At 54.6% G+C, this 10,114-nt stretch overlaps 1 protein-coding gene across 1 annotated transcript; it reads right to left on the bottom strand.

Annotated features, from left to right (window-relative positions):
- Positions 1–686: 686 nt before the first annotated feature.
- On the bottom strand, positions 687–2,488 carry HES1 (hes family bHLH transcription factor 1). Its single transcript, XM_054385936.1, has 4 exons — positions 2,378–2,488; positions 2,198–2,293; positions 2,020–2,107; positions 687–1,368 (listed from the first exon to the last, which is right to left on the bottom strand). Exons 1-4 carry the CDS (start codon positions 2,483–2,485, stop codon positions 884–886), a joined length of 777 nt encoding a protein of 258 aa, XP_054241911.1. The 5' UTR covers positions 2,486–2,488; the 3' UTR covers positions 687–883.
- Between the last annotated feature and the right edge of the window lie 7,626 nt (positions 2,489–10,114).

Raw genomic sequence — 10,114 nt, forward strand, 5'->3', positions numbered from 1 at the left:
TGTGCTTTTAAGTCCAGGTGAAGGTGGTGCCCAGTGCCTGCTGCAGCCTGTCAGCTGGGAGACAGGAGCACTTGTGTCAGGCTTGTCCTGCAGAGAGCCACTGGTTTCATAACACAAGAAGCTGGCAGGCACCACTCTGAATCAACTGACTGAAGTCATTTGCAATTTACACCACAGCCCAGGAGTGGGCCCCTCCAGGTCCAGGGCAGAGGCTCACCCAGGCAGCCTGGACTCAGAGCCAGGCTGTCAGTCTCTGTGCAGAATCCATCTTGCTTTGCCTGGGCTGCTCCACTCCATCAACCTGATGAGCCAGGAACAGAGCAGAGGTGCCTCTTTAGTGCAATCACCAGCTCTGCAAACATAAGCTCTCTTTAACAAGTCTGATCAGTTGAACTGCTCCCAAGCAGCAGTAATCACATCTGCCTCAGGGAAGGGAAAAAGGCCAGATGATTTCACAAGACAGAGGAGACAAGAGGGTCTGAGTGACAGCTCCAGTCTAGAGAGCAGGACAAGGCGCCCCTGGAGCAGCACAATCCACAGGCAGCTAGAAGCAAGCTAGAAGCTGGACTCCCTCCTATGCACACATGCCAGCACTCCAATTTATCTCCAAAGGCCTTCCAAAATGGAAGAGACTTTTATTTTAAGAGCATTCAAAATAATAATAATAAAAAAAAAAAAAGACCAAAACCACCCCCCCTAGTCTTTGGTGTCACACAAGGAAGGGGAGGGAATAGGAGAAAAAAAAGATTTCGTGTAAAACACGAAACACTGTCGAGGGAGTGCTATAGTACAAAGGCACAATCCAATATGAACATATAACCTATATACAGCCGTGCCAGCAGCACGGGGTGCTGTGCTCAGTCCAGTCCAGTGCCTGCCACCCTCACCAAGGTCTCCAGACCGAGTCAGCTGTGCTAGGTGGCGGGCCAGGCGGCGAGGCAGCAGTGGCAGCTGTGGGTGGGCCGCCATACAGGGGCAGCACAGCACCACCAGGAGCAAAGGCAGAGCTGGGGATGAGGAAGGCAAATTGCCCATCGGAGGCTGGCAGCAGCTGAAAGCCGCCATACACCTTGGCTGCATCGGCACCCGGCTTGCAGGGCATGCCTGGGAGCGGTCCTGCACCGCTGCCCGGCGGCACCAGGGGTGGCCCAAAGGCTGCAGATGGTGGCAGCGGGGGCGGTGGCGGGGGTGCCGGGTAGTTCATGGCGTTGATCTGGGTCATGCAGCTGGCCAGGTGGCCCAGAAGCCGAGTGCGCACCTCAGTGTTGACACCCTCGCAGGTGGAGAGGAACCGCGTCACCTCGTTCATGCACTCGCTGAAGCCGGCACGGTACTTGCCCAGCACGGTGGGATCTGTGCTCAGCGCAGCTGTGGGTGGAGAAAGGAGCACAGCAGTCAGCATGCCTTCCAGCATTGCATCCCACAACCCCTCTGAGCCAGGAATCCAGGCAGGAAGTGCAGCCCCCTCCGGCAGCATGCCCCAGGTACTAAGGACCTGGATGGAAAGCACGGCCCTTCCACTAGCAAGCCCTCCAATACCAGGGACCCAGATGCAGAACAAACAACATCCATGAGTTCTTCTACATCCTTAAGTACTGGGGATCCAGGTTGGGAACAGTTTCCTCAGGTAGCTCTTGTGTCTTCTGCCCACTCAAAACCAGATACAGGTATAGAACACAGATCCACTATTAGAAGGGACCCAACCTAAGACTACAGCCTTCCTGCTGCTGGGGATAATGATACACAGCACAGCATTCCTCCCCAGCCCCTCCAGACTGGAGATACAGGTGGGGAATGCTGTGTCCCCTATGGTCATTCAGTATCCAGGATGCAGGTGGGGAGCCCACTAGACCCTGTATTGGGGATACAGGTACAGAGCACTGTGTCACCCATAACTCCCCAGTACCGGGAATACAAGTGTTGGAGCCAGGCGCTCCCGTTACCCTCACTACCGAGGACACAGGTAGGCAGCAGGGTCACCCCCAGCCCTTCCCTATCCATTTCCTTCCCGGGACTCACCGGTCATCTGGGCTCGCTGCAGGCTCCGCAGGTGCTTCACAGTCATCTCCAGGATGTCAGCTTTCTCCAGCTTGGAATGCCGCGAGCTCTGCAGGCACAGGCGGTGCTCAGACCGGTCCGACGGCAATGTTGGCCTCCCCCCCGCACCCCTCGACCCGAGTTTCCCCCCCTCGCTTACATCCTTCTTCAGCGCGTCCAGGATGAGCGTCTTCAGCTGCCCTAGGCTCTCGTTGATGCGCGCCCGCCGCCGCTTCTCCATGATGGGCTTGGAGGACTGCAAGAGAGGCGGCGATCAGCGCTCGGCTCTGCTCCGTCCGGCACTGCCCGCCTCGGAACCACCCGTCCCGGCCGCCCTTACCTTCCGGTGTTCCGCGGCCGTCTTGGGCTTGTCGGGCGTCGCGTTGACGCTGGCAGGGGTGGCGGCCACCGGCGAGGCGCTGCTTTTCTCCATCAGGTCGGCCGGCATCCTGCGCCCGCCCCGGCAGCACCCGCCGCCGCGGAAGAAGAGAGGCCGGGGCCGCGGCAGCAGCGGGGGCGCTGGGGCCGGCAGGCGGCGAGGCCGGCGGGTGCCGCGCGCCCTTGGCCGCCCCTACTTATAGCGCGCGCCGCACGCGCGCGGCTCGTGTGAAACGTCCCCCGCCGCCGTTCCCACACTCGCGCCCAGCCAATGGGCGCCGCCCGCACGCGGCCCCGCTCGTGGACGACGCCCGCCCATTGGCTGGGAGCCGCGCGGCGGCCGCCGGCCAATGGCGCGGAGCGGGCAGGCGGGCGGCCGCGGTTAACCCCTTGGGCGCCGCCCGCGGGGGTGGGAGGACATCGACGCGGGGGGAGGGCGGCGGCCTCTGGGGAGCGCCGTGCTAATTACCAGGTTAATTTGCGCCCGTGGCAGGCGCGGCACCGCCCGCTCCCCTCGGGGGGCGCTGACTGCCGGCCCCGGGGCGGGCTGCGCTGTGGGGGGCCAGGGGCCTCCGGGGTGACGGCTTGGACGCGGCGGTCTGGTCCCAGCTGCGGTGCCCGCCCGGAGCGCAGCTACCGTATGAGAGGCCAGCCGCGGCCCCTTATCCCCGCTGCGGTGGCCTGAGTTCTCCTACGGTGCCCTCAGCCAGCACCGCCACGGCTGCCTGCCCACATTCAAGTGTCACCAAGGCCGGGCACCGTCAGCGGCCGGACGCTCTCTGGAGGAGCGTGGGGCAGAGGGCAGGGGTGCGCGGTGGCACAGGGAAAGCCGAGGACACCCGGCGGTGTGGGTTGCGCTCCCCGGCGCCCGCACGCGTCGGTGGCAGGGCAGCTGTGGTGCGGCGCTGCGTGCGCTCTCACCGTGGGGCAAACGCGAAACCACAGGGTGGTGCCTGTCCTGGGTGCGGGCCTAGCCGGTTCGGACAGTTTGTGGGTTACTTAAAAAAAAAAAAAAAAAGCCTGGGGACTTGAATCTTTTTTTTTTTTTTTTTTCTTTCCTTCGCTTGACTGACTTTCTCACACTCCTGTTCCCATAGTCTGCCAGCTAAGCCTGAGTCATCCTGCCAAGAACTAGACCTGGCCTATTCAAAAATGTGCTCGCTCGCGCTTTCTTTCAGGCTTGCTTTCTTTTTTTCTTTTTTTTTTTTTTTTTTGAGTATACACAGCAATGTTTTTCCACCTCTTCCAGTACCTGATCTGCACCTGTACAGGGCCAATCCCACACGTATCACCTGATCTTACCTTTTCAGAGACCGTGAGAAAAATAAAGTTCAAGAAAGAAGAGGCATGTTTGCAGATCTCACTGGTGCAAAGCCATCATCTCTGCAGAGGCTTGCCTGCTGAGCCTTCCGAGTTTAAAAAAAAGGAAAATAAATAAAAGGGAGAGTATCATGTTTAAAACTGCAGAAAAGTACAAACCCAGGCTTTCTTTGTGCTCCTTGATGGAGCCACAAGCCTTTTGATTTATAAACAAAAAGTAGCCTTCACCGTGTAAGATTTAACTTCAGATGAGCAGTGTTTGATGTAAGCTTCAATTAGGCAGACATTTGGACAAACTCGAGTGAGGAAAAGATCGAGACCGCACTAGGAAGCCACTACTAAAAAGCTTTTTTGCAGTCACCTTCACGGGGAAATCGGAGACAACTGATTAGAATGAAAACTGCAACACACTTCCGGAGAGCCTTAAAAGTTTTCTGGTGGACCAACTTTTTTTATAGTGCCGATATTTGTATATATTCGGGTGAAAACAAAAGAAAGTTGTCACAGTTCCTGAGCTGGTGTCCTCCTTCCTGTGGGGATTTGCAAAGGGCTCAGGAGATGCAGAGCTGGGCAGCCCAGTCCCTCCCGGTCGGGAGTGAGAACAAGCTGCAATTATGTCCACGTTGATGGTAGCCGCCTGTAATTGCCGGCAACAGGTCGGTGTCTCTGGGGGATGAGAGCAGGGCGGGCAGCGAGAACAGGCTGTCATTAGGGTTTGCCAACACTAGCCCACGCCGGGGACCTGAGAAATGCTTGGCCGCAGCTCCCCTTACCTATGCTCCCACCCTGCCACAGCCCAGCTGCCTGCTGCAGAGCCCAAGGGGAGGATTTTGCTTTCAGGGTGTGCAAAGAGCCAGCCTGTGGGGCACTGGGCCTCCAAAGGCATCCGCTTCAGTGGAGGCTTCTTGGATCCAGGAGCCAAGCACTGCACGGGGCAGCAAGGAGGCAGTGACACTGCTGTCCCCGCTCCACATCTCCTCCACCATCGGCCTGCCGCTGCGAAATGCCTTACACGTGCAAGGGTTGTGATCCCCAAGCGGAAGCGCTTATACGTGTGAATTCCCCGGGGATCAGGAGAGGAAGGGAGGATTTGCATGGAAGAATGTCTCTGGAAATGAAGCAGCCGAAGCCAGCTCTGTGCTGGAAGAAGTTGGTTGAGGAGGGTTGCAATTGCTGATGGGACCAGGAACAGATCTTCTGTACATTTTCAGCCCTGCCTTTTTTCCTTGTGTGTGAAACAGTTGCCAAGGGGGAGATGAAGCCCCAAGATAAGGGGCTGCCCCGGACACCGGGGTGTCCCTTTTTCTGCAGTCCTCCAGCTATGTTGTGGGGTTGTGGGTGTTGTTTGGTTGGTTGGTTGTTTTTTTTTTTTTGGTTTTTTTTCATTTGCTCTGGTAGTCATCTTGTGTTTCAAACTGGGAATTGTCTAAAACCAGATCTGGGAAGAACCTTTAGACAGCGCATTGGGGCGTTACTGACTGGGGAAACATCTTGGAGGAAAAATCTGTTGGCAGGAAAATTTAGACTAGTCCATGGCATGGGTCCAGTGGAGGAAGGTGGAATAAAACAGGATACGGCCTCTGGTGTGGCACGCAGGAGGCAAGGAGGTGGCAGGGCTGGCTGTGCCTGCTCTCCAGTACTTTGGGAAGCCGCCAAGATGAGCAAAATGTGCTTCTAGTAATCCCAAAAACTTAATATCCAAAGTCTGCAGGATCCTAGGAAATACAGAAAATAGAAGCCAAGTTGCTTGTAAAAGCCAGGGTACAAGCTGGTGCCCAGGATCGCACACCAAGCCCTTCCTCTTTGGGTCACGGACTGGAAACCTAGCCTGGCCACAGCTCAAAGTCGTCAGCACCCTGAAGGCTGGAAAACAAGTGCTGTATCTCAGGGACATGTCCCTGGCGCAGATGTCTCTTCCGGGCAGCTCCGCACACATGCACGTTCGTGTCCCAGAAGCTTTTGTGCAATCCATCCCACCCAGCTCCCCCGTGAGGTGTGATCTCAGAAGCTTTGGTTGTGTGTTTCAGGGTTTATTTCTCCTCCATAAACACTTGGCAGATCTTTGGACAAGATCACTTTCAAACTGTCTTGCTGACAAAGCTCTCTAGATGAAGAAAAGCTTTCATGGACATTGCTCCCCTATACACCAGGTCCTTCTGGTAAAGAAGGCAGCTTTCATGCAGTAGTGTCCCTGCCCATCCCTCCTGGGGACAGGAACATCTCACTGGGTAGGATGGCAGACCTGTTTTATGGCAGATCCCTCTCTCCTCTCCTCTCCTCTCCTCTCCTCTCCTCTCCTCTCCTCTCCTCTCCTCTCCTCTCCTCTCCTCTCCTCTCCTCTCCTCTCCTCTCCTCTCCTCTCCTCTCCTCTCCTCTCCTCTCCTCTCCTCTCCTCTCCTCTCCTCTCCTCTCCTCTCCTCTCCTCTCCTCTCCTCTCCTCTCCTCTCCTCTCCTCTCCTCTCCTCTCCTCTCCTCTCCTCTCCTCTCCTCTCCTCTCCTCTCCTCTCCTCTCCTCTCCTCTCCTCTCCTCTCCTCTCCTCTCCTCTCCTCTCCTCTCCTCCCCTCCCCTCCCCTCCCCTCCCCCTCCCCTCCCCCTCCCCTCCCTCTCCACTCCCTCTCCCCTCCCCTCCCCCTCCCCTCCCTCTCCCCTCCCTCTCCCCTCCCTCTCCCCTCCCTCTCCTCTCCCTCTCCTCTTCCATTTTGGAAGGACCTGCTGAGAGCCTCAGGGGCTTGCATGGTGGCTGCTCCCCTGGAGAGTTCATGCATTGGGAGAGCTGGGCTCTTTCAGCTTGTCCCTGGCTGCCACTGCAGAGGAGAGGCTGAAGTGTTTATTCATGCTACTCCCTGCTGTGTGAGTCAGGCTGGGTGTGAGGCAGCTCCAGGCATTCTGTGGTGACACCCCCTGTGTTGGAAAGGCATCTGTGGGCTGCACGAACTGGTACCCTTCCCTCTATTGCTGACACAACCAGGTGGGCATCCCCAGGAATGGTGCAAGAAGCTGTGGAAAGAAGTGAACCAGTCTTTACTGGAGTAGCAAAGTATGACTCCAGGAAACTCTGGTGCCACTAAGGACAGGCATTGAAGAGCCATTTTCATCTCCTTATCTCATCCCAGCACAGGGTGGAGCACAGCTTAGCACCAATGATTGCACTGGGATGAGAGCCAGGGTACCTGGATCTCTTGCTAAGCTGATTCTTCTTGGCAGGCTCCTATCCTGCTGAACCAAGGAAATGCTGCTGGGGAGCTGTTGGGGAGGGCATTTTGGCAGCTGTGAAATGCCACCCATGTAGATGGGAATTCCCTTCCTGTCCTGATACTCGTGGCATTACTTCAGAGATGGTGGTCGGGATGGAGTAGCCGCACATGCTAATGGGCACAATACAGTGCAACCCCAGCTTTCTCCTTTGCATTCTTGCAGAGCCCCAGCTCCATCCTGGTCCTCCACTGGCAGTGAGGGCTGGGTGCTGACAGGTTGCTTGAGCTGGGAACAAGCACTGAGAACATCCCTGCATTGTTCACAGGGCTTGGACTTGTATCTGTCACTACCATTGCCAGCCAGAAGCTGGGGGCTGCCTTATACTCGTCTTTTAGAGATGCTTTTTCTGTGCACCATGAGCAAAGTTCACCAGACCATGAATTTGCAGTCTGCTGGCCATGGCAGAGCAGTCCCACCCCAGCACAAAAGCCAGTATCTTTGGCAAGACCCAGCATCTCCAGTCAGAGGGACACACAGCTGAGTCTGCATCCCTCTGAGAACCAGAAATAAATGCGCAGTCACTGCTGTGCTCTGGAGAGGAGAAGGAGCATCTCTTGGCTGTCATCCTCTTCCTGTGTGGTGGGAGGTGTTGGCAGAGACAGATGAGTTATTTATTTATTAAGATCCCACTCATGTTGCTGCCTGAGGCTGCTGTCTGTGCCAGACCCATGTTGCCTGCCTGCTTGCAGGGCACAGGGAGTCCTTTCAGGCTGTGATACGTATATAAAAATACCATGAGCTTGGCAATGGTGGGAGTGGAGAAGGCATGCAGAAAATGTCCCTGTCCCAAACAGCAAGCAAGAGGCACCCTCACCTGTGGGAGTTCCTCCAGATGAAGATGGATGTGCAGCAGCTCCACCTCCACCATATGCAGCCTGCAGCCGGGACACTGAGCTCTTGTGTTCTGAGCCATGTATGATCCCTGCCATGCCGTGGCTGCAGGAAGCCCCACAGGCTTTTCCAGAGCACGGCTGTTCAGTCAGATCAGAACAGCAGTGTGGTTGGCAGCCCAGTTGTGAGCAGCTGCATCGGCATAGCTGGGGGGTGGGAAGCTGCAGGCAGGAGCGTGGCATGGTGGGAGCCTTGCCAGCTGTCCTTGGTGCAGGGAAACTGTGCCTGGGTGCGTCAGTGTGCCCTCCGAGTCCTGGTACACAAGCCCTTGTCTGTGCCCCCTCTGCCCCCTTGCCCTGGCCCTGCTGGCACTCGCAGCCAAGGGCAAGTAGGAGCCATGGCACACAGGTCCCTGGGGACTCAACCTTCACCATCTGCAGGCTCATAAATCCCATGGGGCTAGCCCTTGACTGCAGCATCTGTGCTCCTCTGCAGAGCGATCAATCACATTTTCCAGCACGACTCCTTCTCCTTAGCATTAATCAGTCCAAGAAAGCAGCCTGGACTGATCACTGCCCTGGAGCTTTCTGTTAAATTCAACACTGATCGTCATCTCTTATTCCTGGTGCCATGAATCAGCAGCAGGGAGAGCAAGGTGTAAACTGCACCTTATCCACAAAACCTTGGCAACCACAGCAGTGCAGCAAGAAAAGATTTGGGACCTATGGGAGGTGCTGCTGCGGGCAGCCCTTGCCTGCTGCTGGGCAGCTCAGGCAGTGCAGGGAGGTGGGCAGGACAGCCATCACCAGGGACTGTGTGCCCTGCTGAGGACAGGGATGTAGGTTTCAGGCCCTCTTGTCTGATGTGATCCTGAAGCCCTTGGGACATTTAGGCGTTTCCCCTTAATTGATGGGTCTGGTCACAGCTTGCTTCCATTTCCATTATTCCCATATGCACTGATTCAAGAAAGCACAGGATGCTTCAGGCACAATTCTTAGCTACCGCAGAACAGAGCCTTTGCACAGTCACCTTCTATCTTGATGTGGTAAGCAGATGGACTCTGATAAATCCAGGCTCTGATGAATCCTGTGCCCTTGGCACCTGATCTCCCTGGTGTCTTCAGTTTTGTTTGAGCTTGGAAGCCGTGTGGAGAGAATTAGCCTATCTCACTAATATTTCAATGTATATATAATTTGAATGCTGCATTCCTAAACCCAATATTCATTATTCAAGGTGATAGCAGAGCTGAAATTAGTCCTTTAACTCTCTCAAGAATATCAGGCTGATGGTATGTTACTAGGGTTAGTGACCTTATGAAGACACACAGATTCGTATACATGGGTAGGGCAGTGGGGCATGGTGCTAAGTTGCATGGCAGCACATCCTCCTCATCATCTCTGCTCCAGCGAGTCAGATCCTGCCCTGCTCCTGCTTGCCACGATCCTGATGAGCCACCTGCATTATTCCAGAGGTCCTGGCATGGTGACAGGTGAGGCAATCTGTAGTGATGTGCCATGGGAACACAAGGATTGGGGGGGGGTTTGCTTATTTTTCTGGCCACTGACATGTGTTAGCATTTTTGGACAACTCCTGTGCTTTCTCCATTTACTTTAGTTATGCATGGCCACATGTGTGCTAGTCCAGAGCTTGGGGCATGAGAATCATTTTCCTGATAGGAAAGAAGAAAAATTAGAGATCCTTTATGTAATAGTCAAGACTTGATGTGTTACTAATTGCTGTAATAGAAAGTATTATCTCTCAGATGATGTTGTTATTTTATAAACAAAGGGGGGTGATTTACATCTCAATTACTTAAATCATGAGTTAATTGCTAAGCATAATGAATAAATACATTTGCAAGTACAACTACAACATTTAATTTGCATGGGTTCCAGTAGTCTAGGCATTACGATTCAGATCACTATTTGATACGTAATCCAAAATGATGTTTATTTTCACATGTAATCCAAATTATGAAATACCCTGAAATGAGATTTCAAAGGCCTTGTCCTTCCTCCTGTGCAATGAAGGGCAGTGTTTTCATCAGCTGCATTATGAATGCGTTCAGGCTGCCTGGGAGCATGGGAGTAAGCAGGAATGCTCCAGGAGTGACAGAGCAGAATAGCACTGTCATGCAGGTGCTTTTTTTTTTTTTTTTTTTAATACTATAAAATGCACAAAGAATACAGAGACAAAAATCAGGGATATCTGTCATAGACTGGGAGGTTTCACATCAGTGTTAGTTGATGGCAGGAGAACTGTGGGGCTGTGAAAAACACCATGAGGGTGGTG

Source organism: Indicator indicator, chromosome 13 (assembly GCF_027791375.1).
Source record: "Indicator indicator isolate 239-I01 chromosome 13, UM_Iind_1.1, whole genome shotgun sequence".
Lineage (NCBI taxonomy): Eukaryota > Metazoa > Chordata > Aves > Piciformes > Indicatoridae > Indicator > Indicator indicator.

Excerpts from the sequence above, each read along its gene's own strand:
- HES1 (XM_054385936.1), bottom strand. The coding sequence starts at position 2,485 with ATGCCGGCCGACCTGATGGAGAAAAGCAGCGCCTCGCCGGTGGCCGCC. Across the intron at positions 2,108-2,197 it reads TGGACGCGCTGAAGAAGGAT|AGCTCGCGGCATTCCAAGCT; the intron begins GTAAGCGAGGGG and ends CTGTGCCTGCAG. Across the intron at positions 1,369-2,019 it reads GCAGCGAGCCCAGATGACCG|CTGCGCTGAGCACAGATCCC; the intron begins GTGAGTCCCGGG and ends CTCCACCCACAG.